This window comes from Macrotis lagotis, chromosome 3, assembly GCF_037893015.1.
Source record: "Macrotis lagotis isolate mMagLag1 chromosome 3, bilby.v1.9.chrom.fasta, whole genome shotgun sequence".
NCBI lineage: Eukaryota > Metazoa > Chordata > Mammalia > Peramelemorphia > Peramelidae > Macrotis > Macrotis lagotis.
The window spans coordinates 193,245,424-193,270,623 of NC_133660.1; the positions used below are offsets into that span (position 1 = coordinate 193,245,424).

Genomic DNA, 25,200 nt, shown 5'->3' on the forward strand with positions numbered 1-25,200 from the left:
ATGAACCATACCAGATGATATATTTATTTTTATTATTATTTTGTTATATATTTTAAATATTTTTTATATTTTACTTTTACTTTTATTTTTATTTAATATTTTATTTATTGCTGTTGGCAAATTAATGTGATCAATAGTCTCTTCTCCTACAGTGACATGCCAAAAGACAACAGTTACAAATATTATTACTATGTCAAGTAAAACAAGAGTTAAGGAAAAAAACCCTAGAATTATTTCCAGTTTAATTTCTAAAAAAAGGAAGTGGTGGGCATTATAGATTGAAGGTTCATGCACAATCTTCTTTGTGTGTTTTATGTATTTGAAAACGCTCTTTTTGATGTTTTTTTAAATTCATAAAAAATGTACACAAAACATTATATAATCCTAAATTATGCCCAATTGAGAAACTCTGGGGAGATGGAATTAGTCAAGATCTAATCTAAAAAATGAACCTTCAGGTTCAGATAAGGGTCCTTTAAATAAAAGACCCAAAAATCTAAGGTAGTCCTCTAGAAATGACTTAGAGCTTTTCTGGACATGTTTGAAGCCACTATGGGTCCTCTGATACTGCTTAAATCAACATGTGTAACCTGAAACTGAGTTAATATTGGCCTCTGGTTGTGACAGCAAAGGTGAACTATGGAAACTGCCATTTATTTTACTAAATCTTCATCTGATTTCTCAAAACTTATGAATTTAACAGTCCTTGCAAATGGGCACATTGCATAGAAAGTGATAAACAAAATTTTTCTCTACTCTATTAATTACACTACCCTGTCCAGTCATTTTCACAGCTGCACAATCAAGAAAGTTCTTTTATGATAATTCCTATGAGCTAAATTCTACAATAAACTGATCTCAAATACAGTACTTTTCCACAAAGGATAGACTCCTTGGGTAAAATGAAAGACTACTTGATGGCCACCAGTCCATGATCTTTGTGAACAAGCATTTACCTTCAATTTGGCACATGTATGGAGTTTTATCTGGAAACTAAGACAAGATGTTATTTTTTGTGTTGTTAGGATTCTTTAATCATACATATCAGAAGTTCTACATCCAAATAAATGGGTATGATTATCAGCCTCAAACATTTTAGCTGCAAAACATCAGAATAGATTCAGCACCACATAAGACATGTGAAAAGTGACATGTGGTAATAATAGGTGAAAAGAATCAAGCAAATCAAATGAAATCAGGGGACTCAAAAGATCAGTTAGAAAGATTGATTTATAGGAAGATTTAAGTTTAAGTCAGGAAGCTGACAACCCATCCCTAGGTTTAGATAAGGGGCCCAGCAATTAGAGCCCAAGTGTAAATAGTAAGTCTATCAAAAGTCAAGAAAGCTAATCCAGGAAACAAAGCATTCCCATTATAGGATTAAAAAAACACAAAGATGCCTGTTTCATTTCATAGCTAATAGGGACTATGAGATGATAGCAGTAGCAGTTATCACTCTGTTAAATTATATACATATTCCAACAATGCTGCCATTGCTCAAAAATTTCAATTTCTCTTTTGAAATTGTTTTTTAGAGACTGCAGTATTTTCTCTTGAATATAATCAGTAATGGAAAATATTAATTTGTGTATGCATGTGTGTACAACTATATATACACATGTATATGCATTTGTGTACACACACACACACACACACACACACGTGTAATTGTAAAAATATATCATCCTGAAAAGAAACATCACTCCTTCAGTCACTTTTTTGCTCTTGAGCTATGTGATCAGAACTATAAAATGAATGAACATGAACCTACCAATTATCTTGGAAAGGATATATAATAAAGAAAATAAAACTTATTGAAAAACAATTCTACATATTTGTACTGTTCAGGACAACACTTAATGGTAACAGATATAGCTTCAAAGAAAATAGTACTTTAAAATCACAACAAGGTATTTTAATATCTATCAGATGGAGCAGAAGAGAGGTATAAGATATAATGCTCATCAAAAGAGAAAAAAAGAATTATTATAAGATTGTCAAGAAAGATTCAAGAGTTTGAATGATAGGATAATACCTAGGGAAAAGACAAAGAAATGGGGGGAAATTCACAATGTGAAAAAATGAAAACTTTACCAACTTTCTCCTCTCCAAATCTAAAACTTACATTTCTTTTTTCCTCAAAGCCTCTCCACAACAATATATATTTGTGCCCATAAAAAGGTTATCATAAGCAATCATCAACATGATAGTAACTCATAACTCTTCTTCTGGTGCTACTTTATTGCCATATTTCTAAATTAGTGATGCCTACAACACCTCTATTTTAAATTTTAAGACAAACTGCTTTTTACACTCACTTTCATAAGAGACCTGATTTCAGAGATAACTTTAAAGATTCTTTTCTTTATGAAAGGAAGATGAGTTACTACTGAACATAGATCGTGTAGGTTACTCTATGATTTATCTATATGTACCTACTTGCTCTTCCTCAAACTGGCACTCCATTTTCCATCTATATGTCTTTGTACTGACTGTCCCCCAAGGCAGCAATGCTCTCTCTGATTCTCAGTTTTTACTGGCTTCCCTCAAAATTCAGTGATATATATATATATATATATATATATATAATATAGATAGATAGATATAGATAGATATAGATATACACACATACACATATGTATATATATGTATATATATACACATACACACACATGCACACACACATATATATATGTGCATGGTGGCTGACTGACTCACTAGAAACATATTTTTATGTTAGTGCAGACTAAACATACAAATTCCATTTATTTTTGACACAATTTACCAAATGTTCTTATACTTTACTATTTTAACAAGACAAAGGAAGGGGTAAAAGCTTCTGAAATCTAAGGGCCCTGATCAAATTTCTACAAAATATTCAGCATAAAATAAATTTCATCACCATTACCACATTATAAAATATTTCACTTTTCTAGGTGCTGTGGACTCTTTTAATAATATTCCAAGACAATATAACACTAAAAATAGAATACTATTACCATTAATATTTAGGATATATGACACTAGGTTGACTTTTTTCCAGCATAAAATATTCAATTTTATATTTGCCTATTGAATTAATCATAATTCAATCAATCTATTAATCATTAATTGATCAATTAATCAAAATTAATCTGTTACTCATCAATGAATTAAAATATTGCTTATATGGATGAGTCAATGAAAAGATTAAGATAAATTAGATGATTTTAGTATGAGGTTTCTTTTTATATTGTTGTTGTTAAAAAATAGTGCCACTCATATTTACTCATGCTCTTGGCAAGCCATTTCTTAACAATAACCCTGTGAGGTAAAAATTGCAAGTATTATTATCTCAAAATGATAATGAAAAAACTAAGGCTCTAAAAATTTAAGGAGTATTCCTAAGTTCTGTATTATATGATTGTGATCTCTCCTCTTCTGAATATACAATTTAAAATGACTTCATATGACCAAAATATGGTTTCCTATTATATAGTGAGGATATAATTATTAATTTGTTAACATGACAATACTGATTAATCTAATCTGTAAAATGAGTTTACAAGATGATCATCTTATCCTGACACATCAAATTTTTGGCACAGCTTAGTCATTCCCACTCACAAAGCTCTACTGATACTTTCATTCAATAGTGTTGCTTCTAAACATTCTCCTAAAGTTTTATCTAACTGAGGGATAAAGAAGACCTGATGTATAGCATGGAGAGATATGGTTTTGGGTTTTTTTTTTTGCCCAAATAAAATTTAAATCTATCTAAAGAGAACATATTCTATATCTTTCTAGTAAAGAATAGCTAAAGCATTCACCATAATAGAACCAAAATTTATTTTTGCAACCTGCACAGAAACACAAGAAGGATCTAGTATATATCAATGTAAGAAATCATCCACTAGGAATTAATGGCCAAAAGATGAAATTTAAAAGTCAGAAGGAAAAAAGTTTACTGAAGAAGATACTGTCAGAATACTACGTTTTCCTTGAAAAGCTATGTATATTAAGCAGGAAGAAAAGAAGTAAAGGTTTAATACTTAAACCTTTTTTTTGGAAAAAAATAAGATTCTTAATTATTTCTTTCATAAAATATGAATTTAGGTGGCATGATCAACAAAGAGGAAAGGATACATAATAAGTACATGGATTAATGACCAACAATTATCAAGTGGATTAATTTTAAAAGAAGATAACATTCTAGAACCCAAGTCACTGTCCCTTCAAATGAGACTGTCTTGGGTTTAGTAACAGCTCCAAAAATATGCTTAATTACTGAAATAACAATTTTGTAGTAAGGTGATCAAACCAATAAATCTATCATATAATGAGATTTTGGAATTGTTGAATTGAATTATTTTCCTATCTGTCTCCAACATATACTGTTCTTTATTACTAAAAGATAAATTCTACACCCTGCATGACCTTTATAAATACAGCATTTTTCCAGAGTTGTTTCATATCTTACTACCTTTAAGAAAGCTTTTGGCAACAAATATACACTACCAAATTGGGGTTTTCCATGATTTCAAAAAGTCAGGACAGTTTTGATTTCATCACTCAAACAAACCTACAGGACATTATAAAAGCCTGAACATTTTCAGTGATTATGGGTTCTATGTACCTAGAATGACTATCGTTGTTAACCACAGACAAGTAAGACTAAATACCACAAAAACATGAATTATAATTAATAAGACACACATTTATGAATAAATAATAAAAAAACTAAAATAGTGAATCACCCATTTTTATGAGTGAAAATTTTATAAGTAGAACAAAATAAGTATATACTATGGTTCTAGACTCCAGAGGAAAAGTCAGATTTATATATGAACCAAATTAAGCACTGAAGCAAAGAAAATAATCTGGGGGGGAAAAAGCAACTACTCTGCATTCTGTACCAAAACGTTCATTACAACCTAAAATCATGATGAAAAAAAATTATTGCCCACTAACTGTTGTAAAAATTAGATAAAACTTAATAGAATAATTCCTATAAGCTTTTTTAAATTCAGTCCTTGAATGTCTACAGCACAGCATGCAAGTTATACATTTAATATAAAATGCTAATACTATAGACTCAAAACTATTATCTACAATCCACATAATAAAGCACCTTAGAATACTCAATAATTACTGCTAACAAAGCCTGAGATTTACTCTGTCAATGACCTAAGAACAATGGGTCACTGGGATGTTTCCAAGCCATACCTTTTAATCCACGCCATGGTACTTCAAGAACATGTTAAGGTGAGCCACGGCTCGGCACACTTCGATGCACCTCAAAACACCTCAGCCAGTGTATCATTCTCCTTTCCTTTGGAGATCATAATGGCTCCGAAGAACTACAATGCTTCCATTTCAATGTCAGTCTCATACAAAATTTCAATAACTTTAAAAAAACAAAAACAAAAAATGACTTTAAGTGTTAGTATGTTAAAACACTAGAGAACTGTGTTAAACATATGGCCATGACCAAGAAAAATAAATAAGGTGCTGCTAATATGAAACACTATCACCTTTAAACAAATACTATTATGTGTAAAGGAATAACATTTTGCCATAGTGATCTAAGGGATAGTAATTTATATATAAAAAATATGTGTGTGTGTGTGTGTGTGTGTGTGTGTGTGTGTGTGTGTGTGTGTGTATGTAGTAGTCTCACTTTAGAACCCTGGAAAGCTACTTAAACCTAAATTGTTACTTCAGTCGCCCCATCTATACAAGAAGATGGAACAGATCAAACTCTTTAATGATTATTTGACCCAAAGTTGTATAGCATTTTTGAAGGCAGAAATTCTCTCACAGATATGAATTTTCTTTTTTTAGGAGGAAATGATAAAGATCTCTTAAAGCAGAAACCATATTGAATTATTTAAACTTGTACACTTTCTGAAAAATTTCAGTTGATAACATTCTATAGAAATGCTAACTCAGAAGTAGAAAAATGTATATAATGCTTTCCTCAAATTTACAATCTCTTGATTTTTCATGATATGGATTGGTAGAATAATTTATTTTCCTTATTAAAAACCATGTTTCATCAGGTTTGGGAAGGGGGGGATAAGAAAAGATTTCACTTGTAATTCCTATTCTTAATCTACTCAACTATAGTTGAATGAACTAATAGCTATTCAAATACATATATACATAGACAAGCATTTATCATAAAGAAAATAATGAAATTTTAGAATCAGCTCTGAATAATCAAGGTGAGTTTGATGAAACTGAACCTTAAATAAGGTTCAATGATCAGGAAAAAAAAAGACAAGTAGAAGATAATAAATAAGGTACTAAGTAATTTCTATTTATAAATGATAAGGAATATGTCAAAAAAAAAGGATAAAAAAATTTTCTTTATACATGTTAGATAATATTCTGAGCCTGATACTAAACCAGTAAAAGACAATCCACGATAAAATTTTAATACCAAATTTAAATTTCATGCAAGGTTGCCATCATCAACTATGAACTGTTATTCTGATTTATTTTTAAATCAATTTTTACAAAATAAATTTTAGTTTTAAAAAGACATTGTTTTGAAAGCTATCTCTGAAACCACTCTACATCCAAATTGATTTTTTTATTTTTTAAAATGAAGGCATGTTCCCAGTGAAAACAATTCTAGTACCAAGCAAACCTTTTAGAATGATGTATTACAGGAGATCTAAAGTATTCATTATTCATTTTTCAGTCATTTATTAAATACTTGTTACAAAGGACAGGTAGAGTACTGGGGAAGATATAAAGATAATTAATCCTTCTCCCACCCTCCCCATGGAGTAGTAAAAAATAACACACTCAAAATATACATGAATAAAAATAAATATACAAAACCATAATGTTAAATAAAATATAACCTTAAGCATAAAATGTTATTTAAGACATATGAAATAAAAGTTCCTTTCTAGGTTTTGGTAATGGATTAAGGAGGTGAGGGGAGAAATATTTAAAAAGGAGACTGCAGCACTTGAGTTGAACCTTGAAGGATGAGTAGAATTTCATAAATCAGTATACTTTTTTTTTTAATAAGCAACACAGGAATATTTCTCAAATGTATTTTCATGAGCTAGTCTCATTCACGTATATTTCAGCCCAGGTAACACTGTCATTAAACATATAACAAACAGATGTGGAGAATGTAATAGGTATATACTATATTTTCTTAAAATGTCTAAAAAAGGAAAAAAGGAAAATGGTTGAAAAATTTCAAATTTTCTGTACCCTTACAGGGAAATTTAACATTTTATTGACAGCTATCCATTCACTACATTCCTAATTTTATTCAATATAAACTGCAAAACTGAGCTACTAGGCAGGAGATGTTTTTATGTACAAGTGTACGGATTTACCATCAGTTAATGACCTGAATATAATTTTAGTCTTTGTGTCATGAACTTCTTTAGAAAGTAATACTGGGGCGGCTAGGTGGCGTAGTGGGTAAAGCACGGGTCCTGGAGTCAGGAGTACCTGGGTTCAAATCCGGTCTCAGACACTTAATAATTACCTAGCTGTGTGGCCTTGGGCAAGCCACTTAACCCTGTTTGCCTTGCAAAAAAACCTAAAAAAAAAGTAATACTATGGAATCTTTCTTAAAATATAGGTTTTTTTTTTTTAAAAAATTCATAATTGATGGGCTAAATCTTAAGTGTTTGTTCAGTCATTTTTCAGGTGTGTCTGAGTGTAACTCCCTTTGAGGTTTTCTTGGAAAAGATGTTAGAGTGGTATGACATTTTTCTTCTCTAGTTCGTTTTACAGATGAGGAAACTGAGGCAAACAAGGTTAAATGACTGCCCCAGGGTCATACAACTAATAAGTTGTGTAAATTTGAACTCAGAAAGATGAGCCTACCCAATTCCATGTCTAGCACACTATCCACTGCACCACTTAGCTGCCCAGAGGTTAGTGAAAATAAAGATATCATTTTAGGTCCATAGTCCCCCTAAAATCTATCTATACAAGGTGATTTTTGAATTCCCAAGTTAATATCCTGGCTATAAACCAATTCCATAGTTGATAAAAACAAAAATATCTTTTTAAAGAAAATCCTCTGTAAAATACTATATTTAATTACATTATCTTAATATGTTTTTAGATACCCAAGATCAAAGACAGAAAATGGCTAATTGGGTAAAGTTTTTTCAGAGTATTTCATATATATATATACATATATATATACATATATATATACATATATATTATTATATTTTATATATTATATAAAAGATATTTTATATACTGTAGAATATCATCCTTTTTTGATGATTTAATTAAAATTTCACAGTCCCAAATTGTGAAAATAATTAATGACCTTTTATATCTCTTCCTTAAATTATTTTTAAAGTTAAGGAAATAATGTCTAAATACTATTCTTTAGATATTGGTGATCATGAAGTCTCAGTACCCAACCAATATCTAAATTACAATGACAAACTTAGGATGTCTAATATAAAGAGATTATTCCTAAGGTAATTTTACAGCTCTAAATTCTATGAACTAAAAAGTCTACTTGACAACTCAAAATTTTGTCTCCTAGAAATCAGTAGCTCCCTTCAAGGTGAAATATAGATACTACTTCTTACAGGAGACTTTTCCTGATCTATAGGCTCCAGGAACCCCTCAACTTCAGTTTACTTGGTATATATTTTATTTTTATTTATGACTGTTTTCCAATATAAGGCAAACCCCTGGCGGGAGGGGGGGGGGAGATTCTCTTCTAGTATCTGTGTAAGAGGGATGGTATGTGAATTTCCAGAGAATTCCTCAGTGAAATTCCAGGAAAAAAGCAGAAAAACATACAGGGTCAGAAAGTAGAAAGGTAACTGAAAAACTCAACAAAGGGGTAGACTTGAATAATTCAACTGCAAATAAAGAGGCCAAAAAGACAAAGGATTGGTCCAGAGAGTATAAGACACCTTAGTCTCTGGCCACTCAAACCATTTCCCCACATAAAACTCCCAAAGGAGCATGGAAGAGGAAATTCAATTAAACTGAAATTTACGACTACAGAAGAGGTGGATCACCCAGGCCACTCCAGTTCAGCAAAATCCTGAAGTTCTCACCAGAGCAAATAATGATCAAGAAACCCAATGAGAAACTACAGGAAGTGACTCTTTCCATATCAGAACTGAAAAAGGAATCCAACCAGAAACCAGAGGGCAACAAGAGAAGGGACCACGAGCAAAGCAAGCACCAACTTAGGTAGCCTTTCAGTTTGATCAGAGAGGAGTCAGGGATATGTGTAACTTGCAAGGCTCTGAGTCCAGGTGCATCCAGAATAAAGGGCTCCTCACATTTTGGACCACTTTGGAAGTGATAGCACCAATCAGTTAAGTCCTCAGATCTGAACAAGCCAGTCCTAAGGTCTCTGAGGTCCCTAGCATCATCTACTGAGATCTAGAGAGAAACCTGAAGATTCAGTTTTCTGAATCTCAAAATATCTATAGGGGGGGTGTGGGGAAGGGGGGAGGGGAACCTAGGGATGTGGAGATCAATCAGCACAGGAAGCCAGGGCAAGACCAAAGCATAGCAGGAAGTGAAGTCTTAGCACAAAGCCCCAATTCATGAACTAAAGCTAGAGATGAGTAAATCAAAGGAAACAATGACCAATATAAAAATTATTGCAAAGCTTGAGTCCTCCAAAAGGAATAACTTGTAACGACTACAACATCAGTTCAAAGAAAAAATATGTACTTTCCATAAGAATAATTTGAATATCAGACTAAACGAAGGCGGGGATTTTTAAAAAAAGGAAACAAAAGCTCTGAACTCCCTAAAAAGTAGAAGAAACTAAAGGGAAATCTGTGACTTCATGAGACAGGAAAAAGTCTTAAAACAAAATCAAATGACTTTAAAAATATATTAAGATATTTCATATTTTTAAAAAAACTGACAAAGGGGGGCAGCTAGGTTACAGTGGAGAGAACACCAGCCTTGGAGACAAGAACTGAGTTCAAATTTAGGTTCAAACACTTGATACCTACTACCTGTGTGACCCTGGGAAAGTCACTTTAATCCAACTGCCTCATAAAAGCAAAAATAAAAAACTGACTTACAAAACAGGTCAAAGAAGAGATAATTTAAAAATCATCACAGTCTCCAAAATCTATCATAACAATCTTAACACAGTATCTCAGAGAATTATAAATGAAACCTGCCCAGATTTAAGAGAATAAAAGGGCAAGGTAGAACAGAAGAGGTATTTATGTGGTATCTACGTGACCAGCATTGTGCTAAGTACTTTACAATATCACCTCATTTGATCCTCACAACAATCCTGGGAACCCTGGGAACTGTTATCTTCCCCAGTTTAGAGAAGAGTTAACTTAGGAAAACAGGGATGAAGTGATTTGTTCAGCTCATAGAGCTAGTATTAGAGGCCAAATCTGAACTTAAGTCTTCCTAAAACCAGGCTAGATGCTCTATCCCATGAGCCACCTTCTCTTGAGCAAATTGAAGATAGAAAGAATCCAGCAATCACCTTTTAAGAGAAAAACACAAAGGAAGAGTCTCAGGAAAGTCAAAATCAAAATCCTCAGCTCCCATATCAAATGGAAAATACTGTATCAAAAAGTAGAGTTCAATCATCAAGGAACAAGTAGTTTTTACTAAAAATGAGTATTGCATTTTAGAATATTCTAAAAACAAACATATGTAGATACAACAAAAAAGTACTTTGCCCTGGTCGTGGGAGAGTATAATTGGAGAGGGGGAGGGAAATGGACTTTTAATAAGTAAAAAATGTAAATACCTAAGAAGTTTAATGGGAAAAACAATTGAACTGGGCTCTAAACTGAACTCTGCCAATGATTTTACCTCATGTACATCTTTGAAACTATTTCCTGGTCTATAAAATGATGGGGTTAGATGAGAAGATTTCAAATTCTGTGCTTAAAACCTGTCAAAAAATTCAGCTGACATTTGAATGGATAGACCTGGCCTCTAAGTTTGTCAGAAGTATTAAAATTTATGAAGAATAGGCTTTAGAAAAGATTGCTTGATAGGTAGACTGGGCGATGTCCTGGCTTCAGAAAAAATGTGACCCGAGCATGATTTCAAAAGAGAAGGAAAGAAATAGATGACAGAATAATCCCTTCCAACTTTAAGAATCTTTGATTCTAAGAAAAGACAGGATATGGTTGACCAAGCAAGGTCTCTAAGACCTTGATAATTTAGACACATATTCTGTGGATACTTACCTAAGAGTACTCTTGTTCTCAACTACTTGGAAGCACTTCACTACGATTTAAAGTTACCCTTCCACTATTAAGAATGAGAAACTCCACAAGTTATTAGAATGCCAACTGCTACAAGCTATTTTTTAAAAATCAAGGTCAATTGGAAAATATCTGAATAGTAATAGGAATTATTTTTTTAAAAGTCTCTTATTTACACATTAATATTTTAATTCTCAATGTTACCAAATACTGAAAAAAAATGTCAAGTATCAATTTATGGTTCTGAATTAGTGATAAAAACTGGCAATAAAGATACTTATCCTATGTTATCACTTTTGGGAGAGGAAAGACTTTTTTTAAGGAAACTCCACTTGGTGGAGCTCTATTCTTATGTTTCTCAATTTTTAGCTTCATTACTGTAAGACAAATTAATATGGGGCCAAAAACTAACAATGATGCACTTAATGTAGTAATGACTTCCCAACTCAAAAAAGGAAGACACAAATTTTAGCCTTATTATGAGATTTTATAGTAGAGGTAAACAGGTTGTTACTCTATCCAAATTCAGTAAGGCAAACTTTAACAGAGTATCTTTTATTTTTAAGCAGTCAACTTAAATTTATTAAAGTAGAAAGAGCATGGGCTTTTCTTAGCTATGGGTTTTCAGTCTTATCTCTTTTGAGATTCAATTTCTTCTTTTGTAAAATACATAATAATCTAGAGTCTATCTAATCACAATCATGATCAAACCAAAAATGGCTGAGGATAGGGATCTAAGGTTAGGAAGGGATTATAAAAGTTGACAAAATTAAATAGTTACATTCATACATGAAATGCCTAGAATTCCAGAATCTTAGAAATGGAAAGGAACTCAGAAGTCATAGTCCAACCTGTTACCAAGCAGAAATCCCTTCCATGACATTCTCAAAAGGTCTGATGGGGAAACATTTTATTTTTTTATTACTGATAGAACTTTTTTCCCTAATATATATCCTAATATATATAATTTAAATGTTAAACCTATATTAATAGATTCTTCTATAACTAGGTTATAAAAAAGGCAGTTAAATATTTTTTTAATTACCTTTGTTACAAACTCTAAATATTCAACTATAGCTTTAGTATTGTTCTCTTCCTTCAGTTAACCTAATAATGGATATCAGGAGGAGAAGGTAGGGATATTAGTGCAATTTTCCACATGGGGTTGAAGGTATGTGAGGTTAAATTAAAAACATTTTGACAAAAAAATTGACAAAAAATATTTGACTAAGCTGAAAATTTTGAATTTTTATGTTAGAGGAGAAACAAAAATGATTCTGATATATTCCTATTAACACTGGATTTTAATTATAGCAAAGTGGTTCTGACATTCTAAAAGGGAAAAAAATTTCCAATCAATATGACTTCAGAAATTAAGACTAATGTAGTCTGTAGAATATTCAGTCATTTCATTTGCGATTTCCTATTCTTCCTCTGGCCAATATTTTAATAGTACCAAAGAAAAGCAGAAATGAAACTGAAATTAGTCCAACTTCTTACACTTTGGCAAAGGAAAAGGATGAAATTATTAGTAAAAATCAAGTATTTGAGTGATCAGATTTTAACTGCACATCTGGCTGATTATTAATTTGTTGGCAAAGCTAAATAACATGTAATTTTGTAGAACATTTATAAAGTAAATACCAGAAAATAAATTTAAGAAAATTGCTGTGTTTTGTATTAGTCTTTTCCATATACTGCAATATGGAAGTGATGCCACTTGAAAAACATTAGGAAAAGATCTGAAAGGCTAATAAGAAAGATTGCTTGTAACTTTTACTTTCCTCCATGAATAAAATTTCAACTGTAAGTACACAATCAAGCTGAAAAGAACACCTGAAAATATTCATTCAACTTCTAGGAGTATTTATTTGCATCTGATTAAAAATTCACCTTTACCGCTCTTCATAAAAGTTCCCTTTATTATTTCCCATCTTAAATGCTGATTGGTTTGAGAGTCAAGTTTAAGGTATACATCTTGAGCTGTTTTTTTTTTTTTTAGGAAAGATACTTCTGGTAAAATCACATTATAATGAGTTAAAAGTCATATAGAATAATTCATGGAAATGGAATTTTCTTAAAATGAGAGTAATGTGGGGGCAGCTAGGTAGCGCAGTAGATAGAGCACTGGCCCAGGAGTCAGGAGGAGCTGAGTTTAAATTCGGCCTCAGACACTTAATAATTGCCTAGCACTTGGGCAAAGTCACTTAACCCCATCATCTTAAATATTTTTTTTTAAATGAGAGTAGGGGCAGCTAGGTGGCGCAGTGGATAGAGCACCGGCCCTGGAGTCAGGAGTACCTGAGTTCAAATCCGGCCTCAGACACTTAATAATAACCTAGCTGTGTGACCTTGGGCAAGCCACTTAACCCCATTGCCTTGCAAAAGAACTTAAAAAAAAATGAGAGTAAAATTAGAAATAAGACTCTTCTTCTTCAGGCCTAGAGATGAGACTTAAAAGTGTTGCCTGAGTCACAAAACTACATAAGCACTCAGAGAGCATGTCCAGCCTACTTAGCTCCTAAATCTCTTGGGGGTGTTGTTTTGCTGTGACAAATGGTTTACAATTTAAGAGTTTGGGATTTCTTGAGGTAAGAAAGGGTTCAGACATGAAGGGCAATTATTCTTAACTATAATTCAAGTAGTACTCAGTCAAGTACATTCATTATAGAAGGCATTTGCTAACTGGAAAGAGACCAAGGCACAATCTCACTTGCATAGAAATTTTACTAGAACAAAACCAAGAATATTTCTCTAAGTCATCCTAAGGGATATGTTAGTAGTTTTCTGCAATGAAAGTTGTTGCCATGTATTTGTGTGTGTGTGTATGTAATTATTAACTTCAACATTACAGAAAGATCAAATATTTTTGAGTACTTATATCCATCAACAGAACTTTGAAATTACTGGTATTTGTACTGGTTAAAGATAAAGGATGAGTGACAAACGTGCACATTCACCATAATCACATAGATTTTGAGATGGCTGATCAAGTGTGTCTAGGGAACATCTATTTTCTGCATATAGCTAAGAGAGAGGTTTATATACAGATCAAAACTACACTTTTTTTTAAGGTTTTTTTGCAAGGCAAATTGGGTTAAGTGGCTTGCCCAAGGCCACACAGCTAGGTAATTATTAAGTGTCTGAGACCGGATTTGAACTCAGGTACTCCTGACTCCAGCGCCGGTGCTCTATCCACTGCGCCACCTAGCCGCCCCTTAAAACTACACTCTTAAACTTCATGCCCTTATGTAAACTTCATTTCCTGGACTTTAATTTTAACTAATCATTTTATAAAGAACTCAGAAAAATACTAAATATTAAAAGTTGATGACCTGAAAATTGAATCTTTACCTAAAGATAAAAAGAATGAATAACTCAGGAGTAAAATTCTGTAAAAAAGATTCCAACCCCAAAATTTTTTCTAAAGGTCCATTCTATGCTTTAAAAAAATGAAAAAATTAATTTTCCCTTTTATAATAAATCTTATGCATAGAAATGACTTGTTTTCTATTTCTTTTTTTTTTTTAAGTTTTTGCAAGGCAAATGGGGTTAAGTGGCTTGCCCAAGGCCACACAGCTAGGTAATTATTAAGTGTCTGAGACCGGATTTGAACCCAGGTACTCCTTACTCCAGGGCCAGTGCTTTATCCACTAGGCCACCTAGCCACCCCTTGTTTTCTATTTCTTAAATTGCTTTCACTTTTAAAAATATATACATTAACTGTGAGAATTAAAAATCTGCAAGGAAGAATATAAACAATTGTGACTAAACATGTAAAAGTCAAAATCATTTTTACAAAATTAAAAAAATTTAAATTTATAGTTAAGTACTATTATGGGCTTTCTAAATTGAAGCTAAATTATTAAAATATTGCTATAAAAATTTATTCATATGTGATTTGAATTATATACAAACTGTCATGAATATGAATTAGTTTTTTAAATGGATGCAGAAAAACAAGTAATGCTTCAATTATATTTAAGATGATATAAAAATATAACAAACATTATATATATAGTAATATATACTAGTGTATACTAGATTGTCACAACTGGAGATGATATGACATGGAATTAGCTGTAATGAGCAGCTAATGTGAAGTAATCAAACTACTAATATGGCTGACATGCATAGTAGGAATACAGTATTATTTAGATAAAACTGGACAGCAAGATTTTTAGATATCTAAATTTACAACACACCATTATACAGATATATATCAATAGGAATAAATTAAACATGTTTCAATACTCTTTCACAAGACAGCATATTGAATACTGTTGGTGGTAACAATAACAAAAAATAATAAATAGCTCATGTTTTTATAGCATGGATGTTTATTCTTCTCTAAGATGCATTCCTGACTCCTTAGACTTTCTCTACCATGCCACAAAAACCTGAAAGCTCACTCTACTCTTGGACTTCTTATATTAGAAGTAACTTCTGCCCCTGTGGCCTTTCCCTCTGGCTAGTTCCTCCCAGAGCCTCCATTTAGCAAGTCATTTCTTTATTCCTGTCCAGGTTTTACTCTTGACTCTCTGAACTCTACTAGGTTTCCCAGTCAGGTACCTACATTTCTTTCCCTTTATTCCTCTCCACTTTTCAGCTTCCTTTTATTGGTTGACTTCTCCCGACCGTGAGAGCCTTCTGGGCAGGGACTATCTCTGTTTTCAACTTGTATTTGTAACAGTAGCTCTTAATACTTTCAGTGGAACATATTAAGTTATTAAAGTTTGTTGATCTGATCTTGACATGAAAGTTTGCAGAACACATTATATAAGTTATCTCATTTGAATTTCACAAAAATCCAATGAGGTAGGTATTACTATTATTCACATTTTACAGTTGAGGAAATTGAGGTTAAGTGCTGATAGGCTGGTTAAGTAAATTGCTCAGGGTTACACAGCTAACAGGTAGCTGAGGCAGGATTTGAATTCAGGATTTTCCTAACTCAAGGTCCTTATCCATTATACCACTGTGAGCATTTCAATCTGTTCTAGAATACATGTAATTCCAAATTGAACACACTATGCCCTAAATCAGCACAAAAATCTTGCACAAACTAATTTTGTGCAAAAGAGGAAGTACAGACACAAATTCAAGAATGTACATATGGAAACACTGAAAGCAACTGTCTCAGTAGAATTTTTGAGAATAATACAGTACATTTTTACAAAGAGAACTGCAACTTACAATTCCTCAATTATATTAAAGTTTCTTCTATAGGAAGTTGGGTTATGGTAATGATTCAATTTATTTCCTATCCAAAATCAAATTGCAATAAAATTTTCATCCACATAATCTAGAAAACCCATTCATTTGCTGACAAGTAAAACTAATATGAGTTTGTTTTCACAGAATTGCATTTTAACTATGGATGAAGACTATTCTTAAACTGTATCACAATTTTCTTATTGCTATTCTTATTATATACAATTTATTTAGCTATTCTTCAATTGTAAGTGACATAGCTTACTTCTAGTTTTCTAGAAATTACAAATAGTATCCTATTTCCCCAGGTATAAGATGTATCCTTTTTTGAAAAATTTGGGGTCTAAAAACTGGGAGTATCATACAGTTGTAAAATACAACTGCATTTCTTGCTTTTTCGCACTTGTTGTCTTTGAACTCGTTGTTTCACATTTGATATCAGTATATTGGGTTATGTTTTGCCATGTTCTGCCCAGAAATGGCTCAGAAAAGATTTTCATACAGTGATGAATTCAAGTTTAAAGAGATCCAGTTTGCAAAAGTGAATGGAAATCGGGCTGCTGAATGTCGGTTTGGTCCTCTTCCAATTAAGAAAACAATCCGAGACTGGATATGGGGAAGAAGAAACCCTACTGAAAGCACTACAGCAGAAGAAAGCCATGAAAGGTAAGTCACCATTGGCTTGATTTATAGAGGGAATTTAAGAGAGATGGATTGAAGAGGAAAAGGCAATTGGCATACTTGCGTCCACAAAGATGGTTCAGCATAAGGCAAGAAGAATTGCTGAAAAAGAAATTACTGATTTCAAAGGAGGACACAATCAGTGCTTCAGGATCATGAAACAGAATGGACAAACTTGTCCAAAAGATGCCTAAAAGTTATGAGCAGATGGTCCATGAATTTCAAGATGAAAAAAAACTTGAGTCCAATAACTTTATGTAATACCTTTTTTCCCCAAATTTCCAACCCCCAAATTAAGGTGTGTCCTACACATAGGGAAATTTTGTTTAAACAGATAGGTCTTTTCTTCCTGTCAATAATATCCATAACTTAAAAAAGTAATTGCTGGGTCAAAGAGTATAAGCAATGTTCTTTCTATCTCTTACTATAGCTAAAATAAACAAACCCATTTACAGTTTTCATCAGCAGGGAACTATATTTTCCCCATATTCCTAACATCTAGTTTTTGTCATCTCTCACTCTTTGTCAATTTGATATAAGCTTTTAGAGTACTAAATGAATTGAAAGAACAGCAAATAGATGAAATATGGAAAGCAGTAAACATATCCAAAGGTTAGGTATACTTAGTTCTCAAAGGAAAAAATCCAGTCTATCAATAATAATATGGAAAAAATTATCTAAGTCACTAATAATTAGAGAGATGCAAAATAAGATGATTTTGAGATGTTCAACTATAAGACTGGCAAAGTTCACAAAACAGGAATATGATATTTGGAGGGTTCCAGGAAAATAGGCACACTTATACATTGTTGATGGAGATATGAATTGGTCCAGCCATTCTAGGCATCAATTCTGAAGTATGCTTCAAAGGTTATTAAACTGTGCATACCCTTTGAATCAGTGAAATCTCATTATTGTAAGAATTTCAACGCAATCAACCATGCATACATTCAAAAATATGTATAGAAACTCTTTTTTATCGTAACAAAAAAAGGAAACTAAGGGAGTGCTCATCAGTTAGAGAATGGCAAAACAAATTATGGTATACAAAATATAATGGAATATTATTGCACATAATAAGTTAAAGAACTCTTTCAGAGTCTTATTAGAATCGATGAAAGAAAAGTAGACAAAACCTGGAAAATAATTTATACAATAATATTGTAAAGAAAACCAAGGTTGAAAGACTTAAGAATTCTGATCAATGCAATGACTAACCATTTTTTATAGAGTAAGTATAATGAAGCCAAATATCTACTGTCTGCAACAAAGAGGTAACAAACTCAAAGTACAGAATGAAACCAACATTTTTGGACTTGGAAATTAAATTAATTTGTTTTGTTTGACTATGCTTACTAGTTACAGGATTTTGTTTTGTTTTGTTTTTCCATGGGATAAGATTTGGTAATAAAGGGAGGAAAAAATTAATAATAGTATGTCAAAAATTAAAAAGAAGGTAACTGAAAAGAACAGTAAACAGTTCACAAGGAAACCTAGACAAGTAGGGCAGCTTTGAAAGTTAACATGATTTATTTTCTACTTTAAAAAAATTATAGGGGCAGCTAGGTGGCGTAGTGGATAAAGCACCGTCCCTGGAGTCAGGAGTACCTGGGTTCAAATCCGGTCTCAGACACTTAATAATTACCTAGTTGTGTGGCCTTGGGCAAGCCACTTAACCCCATTTGCCTTGCAAAATCCTAAAAAAAAAATTATATATATAATAAAGACTTAACATTCAAGTTGCACATTCTACTTCGTATATACAATTGTTTTTTGGGATGTGTTTATTAAGTTCAGAATAATTTTGAGAAGAAGGGAAAATCTAAGTAATGAGGTAGGAATGAGCAGAATAGTAATTAATAAAGAAAAGGAAGGAGCAAAGGTTCAAGGGAGGAATGAGAAAATGAGAAAGGAAAAATGAATTCCAAGCAAATTATAAGTTAAGAGTACCACAAAAAAAAGCAGGATAAAATTGTGAGATGCTATTTATTTTATATTCTGTTAATACTGAATAAAAATAGTAAAGGGATATTAAAAAATATCAAACTGCTGGGATAAAGGCAAATCTTTAAAGTTATGATTTAATACCAATTAAGATGATACCTTTTGAAGAGGATAACTTAATCTTATTCCAATTTGAAGTTATTTGAGGTGCTATCATTACATTTAGGAAATATAATTTCAAGTGCATGCTATTGTTACTCACAGTGATGGGACAGTTTGTAAGATATGATTATCTGACCAATTATTCTCTTCTGAACTAATTCAAAATGTCTATCTTTGTGTGTATTTTTAAATGGTGCCAACAACTTAACTGTTTTTTTCCCCATGCCCTAATAATGAATAAAAAGCAAACAGTAGTTTGATCTAACTTTAAATATTAGCTTCACATATTAAAAAAAAAAACTCATGAAGTTAACTTAAGGGCTTAACATAAGGGTATAGCAAAGAAAACAGAATGCAAAGGAAAAAAACCACTGTGATAAAATAGCTGATTTAATTATATGTATACCTGCATTATAAACTATTAACTAATTTTATAAGCAAAAAGGCTCAATTTGTTTGAAATACAATGAGTTTTAAAAATATATACTCATAACTTTTAATCATCTTTTTTTTATATTCCAGCACCACACTCATCAAAAGAATTCAAGCTGTACAGTAACACAGAACCGTGGAAATACTAAATAATTCTGCTCAAAGTGATATTTACATACTTGGTCTAGAAGAAATACTTTTTTAGATTATAAATTAAATTTGGTCAACTGTCCATAGTTCTAAAAAAAATTAAAGCAAATATGTACTGGATTTGGAGTAGCTCATGTGACTTAAACTGGTTACATATAAAGTGATTTACAAACTTTAAAATGCTCTTAAATATTACTATTACCACCACATGTAAATGTTTGCAAAACATTACAGATTACTTGTTACTATTAAATTCTCTGGGTCTCAATTTTTGCATGAGTGTGTATATGTGTGTGTGTGCATAGATATGTAAAAGAATTGGACAAAATGAACCATAAGATCTTTCAAACTCTAAATCTTATGATCTTATGAACCCTAAAATTAGCAAATAACTTAAATAATTTATGCTTTGTTTTATGTTTTTCCCACCTCAATTTCCTCCTATAACTTGCCTCAGGAAGAAGTAACTCAAGTTTACTTTCAAGTTCACAGTTGTCTTAAGTTAATAAATTAACAAGCATTTATCATCTTGCTATTATAGTTCATAGTTATTTATCAAGTGCTTACTCAGTGCTTAGAAGGCAAATATTGAAAAGGCAAGGGCTAGGGAAGGGGTAGAAAAAGGTAAAGGAAAGGAAGAAGGGGAGAGAGAGATTGATTAAACGTTAAACAGATGACTTTACATTTGATCCTGGGAGTAATAGGAAATCATAGGACTTCAATGAAGGAGGATAAGCTAAGAAAAAATGGGTGACATTGAAAGAGGCAGGTAAAGCAGCCATGAAGCTATTGTTTAATATAAGCATGAGATGATTATAGGCTATATCACAAATGAGAGGGCATTTAGGAAAGGTTGTGAAGATAGAAAGGCCAAGAATCTGGCAAGAGACTGGATATGCCTGGTGAGAGAAAGAAAGGGGTTAAGAGAAATTTAAAATTTTGATCTCTCTTTTTTTTGTTTTGTTTTGTTTTTTTAGATTTTTCAAGGCAATGGGGTTAAGTGGCTTGCCCAAGGCCACACAGCTAGGTAATTAAGTGTCTGAGGTCAAATTTGAACTCAGGTACTCCTGACTCCAAGGCAAGTGCTCTATCCACTGTGCCACCTAGCCGCCCTGATCTCTATTTAAAAAAAAAAATAAGGCGCCCCAAATACCAAGTTAAAAAAAAAGTAGATATAGAAATTGCAGTTAAAGAAATATATTATCCATCCAGGAGTGACAGAATCTGCCTGTCCCACTAAAGTGATTACTAAGGTATCAGACTGACGCAGCAAAATATATTAACAATTGTGAAAAGAAGGAAAAATACACCCAATGAATCTGAAGTTTGAAGACCTGGGTAGAAATCCTGGTTCTATGGCTTACTCTACTTGTGTAAACTTAAGACAAATAACTTTACCTCTCTAACTCTGTTTCCTCAATTTTAAAATGAAGGGGTTGGATATGGTGATCTCTAATGATCCCTTGCACCTATTATTTAATGTACTCTTAAAAGGAGAATGTTTCAATCAGCTTTCTGGTTACAGAGCACAACAAGCTCCTGAGAGTGACCACATTTTATCAAGTAAATAGTCAATGATAAGGGGCAATCAACTGGGTGGTACACTTGATAAGAGAATAGGCTCTGTTGTCAGGAGGACCAGAGTTCAAATGAGTCTCAGACACTTGTTAGGTACCTGTGACTCTAGGCAAGTCACTCCATCCTATTTGCCTCTCCAAAAATAAATAAATAAAAATAAAATAGTCACTGATCATAACACATCATCCAAATACTTATGTGACTTTGGACAAATCTCTTAAATCTCTTTGGCTGGGCTTCATTTTTCTCATTTGTAAAATGATGGGGATAAACTATATCATTTCTAAGTTTCCTTTCAACTCCAAAATTCTATGGTTTTAAAGAAGGCTAAATTATGTAACTCATAGATGATATCACATGATCTCAGAACCCTATGGAATTTCTGCTAAAATGTTATCTTTGTCTAGCTTTCTAGAGACTGCACTAAGATAACCTATATTTCAAATTCTGTTGAGTCATTACCTCATCAGTTCCCAAGAGTTTAATTTTCTCTATGCAGATGACTACCAGATTTATATGTCCAGTCCTAACAACCTCTCTTCTGAGTTCCAGTTTTACATCACCTCTTGGAAATCTTGAATTGGATGTTCCATAAGCATTTCAAACACAATCTGAATTTATTTGATTTCAGGAGGCAGACAAATATATTATTTCTTAAATTTTAATGCACTCCACATATTTTCCTGGATCCTGATGTCTTGCCTCAAGATAAACTTAAATTCATCCTGAGGATCGATCTCTCTCTCTCTCTCTCTCTCTCTCTCTCTCTCACACACACACACACACACACACACACACACACACAGTTGTTGTTGTCTCCTTCATTGGAATATGAGTTCCATGAAGTCAGAGATCATGTTTTTGTCTTTCTTTGCATACCAGCATTTAGCAGTAGCAGGTATATAATAAGTGCTATGCCCAAAAAAGAAAACCCAACAACCCCTAAACTAAATCTCTTAAATGGAGATCTGGAAAATTTCACTTATACAGAAATAGATATCACCTAATTATTCCAGAAAAAGTGTTATGATTCCTATTCCATATACACAATAAGATATATACCTTAGAAAATTAGGAAATAGTACAAAGTATATTATTGTTATTTTATTAATAGTTGATTTTTCATAGTTAATGGTTGACATATAGTGCTTAACAATCATAAATGCTTTACACATATTGAGTCCTACAACAACCATGTTAGTTAAGATATTATCTATTTTAAAGAAAAGGAAATTGAGGAGGTTTAAGTAAGCAGGTTGTCCATGCAAGTAGTGAAAAGACAAGACTCAAAATAGATATTTTCTTTTATAAATCCCAGAGTGAGTCAGATGTGCAGTACCTTGTTCCCCAAATCCTGAAGTATTATTCAATTTCCATTCTACTCTGGGTAGGATAGAGCTTAAAAGACCTTTATATTAACTCACTTTCACGTGTGGTTGTTCTAAGCACACCGGTAGCTTATAAATGAAAACAGAACAAAACTGCATATACCAGAAACAGTGACTACATGTGGCTAAGGATGATCTTAAGTAAGAAAGTATCCCCAAGATTCTATACAAAGTCATCCTCTCTTCTCTCTTTATACTCATGCACTTGGTAAGCTCATCAGCTTGTATGGATTCAATTATTATCTTTATATAGATGATTCCCAGATCCACGTAATCAGCCCTAATTTCTTTCTTGATCTTTCAGGTGTATATAGCCGTGAAATGGACACTGTGAAATAGATGTCCCATAGACATCTCAAACTATGTCCAAAATAGAATTCATCTTTCCCCCAAACATACCCCCCCATTTCAAGTTCCCTTTTTCATTCACCATCATTCTTCTAAGTCTCCAAAAGCAGCAACTTGATGTCTTGTTATTCTGCCTGGCACATATCCAATCAAGTTCCTAAATCCTACCATTTCTACAATCATCACATCTTTCATTTATGTTCCCTTTTCTCAATTCACATTACCATCATTCCCATTTCTTATTTCTCATCTGAAATACTCCAAAATGTCTCTTAATTAGTGTCCCTGCCTCAAGTCTCTCTCGACTCTAATCCATTCTCTACGGAGGTACCAAAATGATACTTCTAAAGACCTAAACATACAGGGCAACTATTCAATATATTCCAGTCCATTCCTGTTACATTGAGAGTCAAAAATAAATTCTGTTTGACATTTAAAGTCAAGTCCTTTACAATCTAGCCCCAATTTACCTTTTTCTTTTCTTTTTTTTTTACATTTTACATGAAAAGACAGTTTTCAACATTCATCCTTTTGCAAGCTTTTGAGTTCCACATTTTTCTACCATCTTTATCCCAGAAGTTCAAGTTTGGGGCTTAGGAAACAGTAGAATACTACAGTCATTTGTACCTAATCTAGTCCACTGATCTACTTCCCTATTTAGCCAGCACCAGACAGCTTTGATAATAAAATATAGTTGCTTTATAATACAGCTTTAGAATTGGTATACTTCCAATCTACCTTTTCAGTCTTCCTACATATTACTACCTCTCATGAGTACTTCATTTCAGTCAAAACTAGCCTCTTTACTTTTCCTAATATGTAGCAAGCCATCTCTCATCTCCATGTTTTGAACCCTGTCTTCCTCACTCAACCTTAGAATTTCTCCGTTTTTTAAGACTTAGTCCATCTTGTAAATTAGCCTTACCGAACCCCCAGTAATCTGTGCTCCTCTCTCTTAAAATACTTTGCATTTGTTTAATGTATCCTCATTTTGTGTGTGCATGTGTATTTTCTCTTCTGATACAAAGTTCTTTGAAAGCAAGTATTGTTTCACTTTTATCACATAACAGATGCTTAAGAAATGGTTATAATTACAGTGCTTCTTCCTCCCTTCTCTGTCTCTCTACTTGCAATTTCCCACTATTACTCAGGTATACCCATCAACACAAATTTCTTATGTCTAATACACTAACAGAAATGCTGACACTAACAGAGGGTGGGCTTCTTAGGCTGCTGCTTAAGTCTCTCATTTCCTTTCCCTATTAAATCCAAGAATTGCAAATTCTAGAGCAGCAGAAAAAAAAAATGCCATTTGCACTGATTAATTTCTGAAAGATTTTGGATTATCCAGGAAAATGTTGCATGGAAGGCAGTGCTAAAGTATACTATTATTTAGTAGATGTTTGTTAAAGGCCATTATCAGAATTAATAGATGTGCCTTGGATATGCAGTGAATGTTACCTTTGCAAAATAAACACAAACTACAAAAACCCCCTCAACAATAAGATCCAGTAATATGCATTTTGAAAAGTTTTTCCTAATAGACCCTGAAAATTCTTATTAAGTACCACCATATTAAAAAAATATTTTTCTAGCTTGCCATGTCCAAAAAGCAGTACTATAAATTCAATGCCAATATAAATCTTACTGAGCCCAAGCATGGGATGATCCATGAGGCTGCAAGTTTTAAGCTTCCAAGCTCTTGGCTTACCTCACTGCTCTGTTGTACCATCTTTGTGAATGTACTTACATACAAGCATCTTGGGTTGCTATTGGCTCTATAACTTCAATTCATTCCCAAATTATCCTTAGTAGCTATTGACACCTATTTCATCTCCAGCTGTCTAGAAAATTGTGGTCATTTTTTTTTCCATAGGTTAAATTCTTTGAAACTTTGACATTCAGAAAATTCAGGCCAAAAACATAAAACAGTTCTATAAACTGCTACTGACAGAAATTTTATATATTTGAGATGCCACAATGATTCAAGCGTAAGTATACATCTTCTATTAATAAAATTAATTTTGTGATATGTATTTGATGTTTACATGCAAACTGTAGATTAGCTATTTTATATTGTACTTATCAAATTT

General features: G+C 32.5%; 1 protein-coding gene across 8 annotated transcripts in view; it reads right to left on the reverse strand.

The window, feature by feature from the left end:
• The window catches only part of RBPJ (recombination signal binding protein for immunoglobulin kappa J region), a 220,490-nt gene that overhangs the window by 80,121 nt on the left and 115,169 nt on the right, over positions 1-25,200 (reverse strand). For 5 of the 8 annotated variants that reach the window (XM_074229670.1, XM_074229668.1, XM_074229667.1 and 2 more), the window contains one exon: positions 5,206-5,386. The exons of the other annotated variants lie outside the window; for them this stretch is intronic. In XM_074229670.1, coding sequence (XP_074085771.1) covers positions 5,206-5,222 — 17 coding nt within the window. In that variant the 5' untranslated portion in view covers positions 5,223-5,386. The remainder of the gene's footprint in view (positions 1-5,205; positions 5,387-25,200) is intronic. 8 annotated transcript variants of the gene reach the window in all.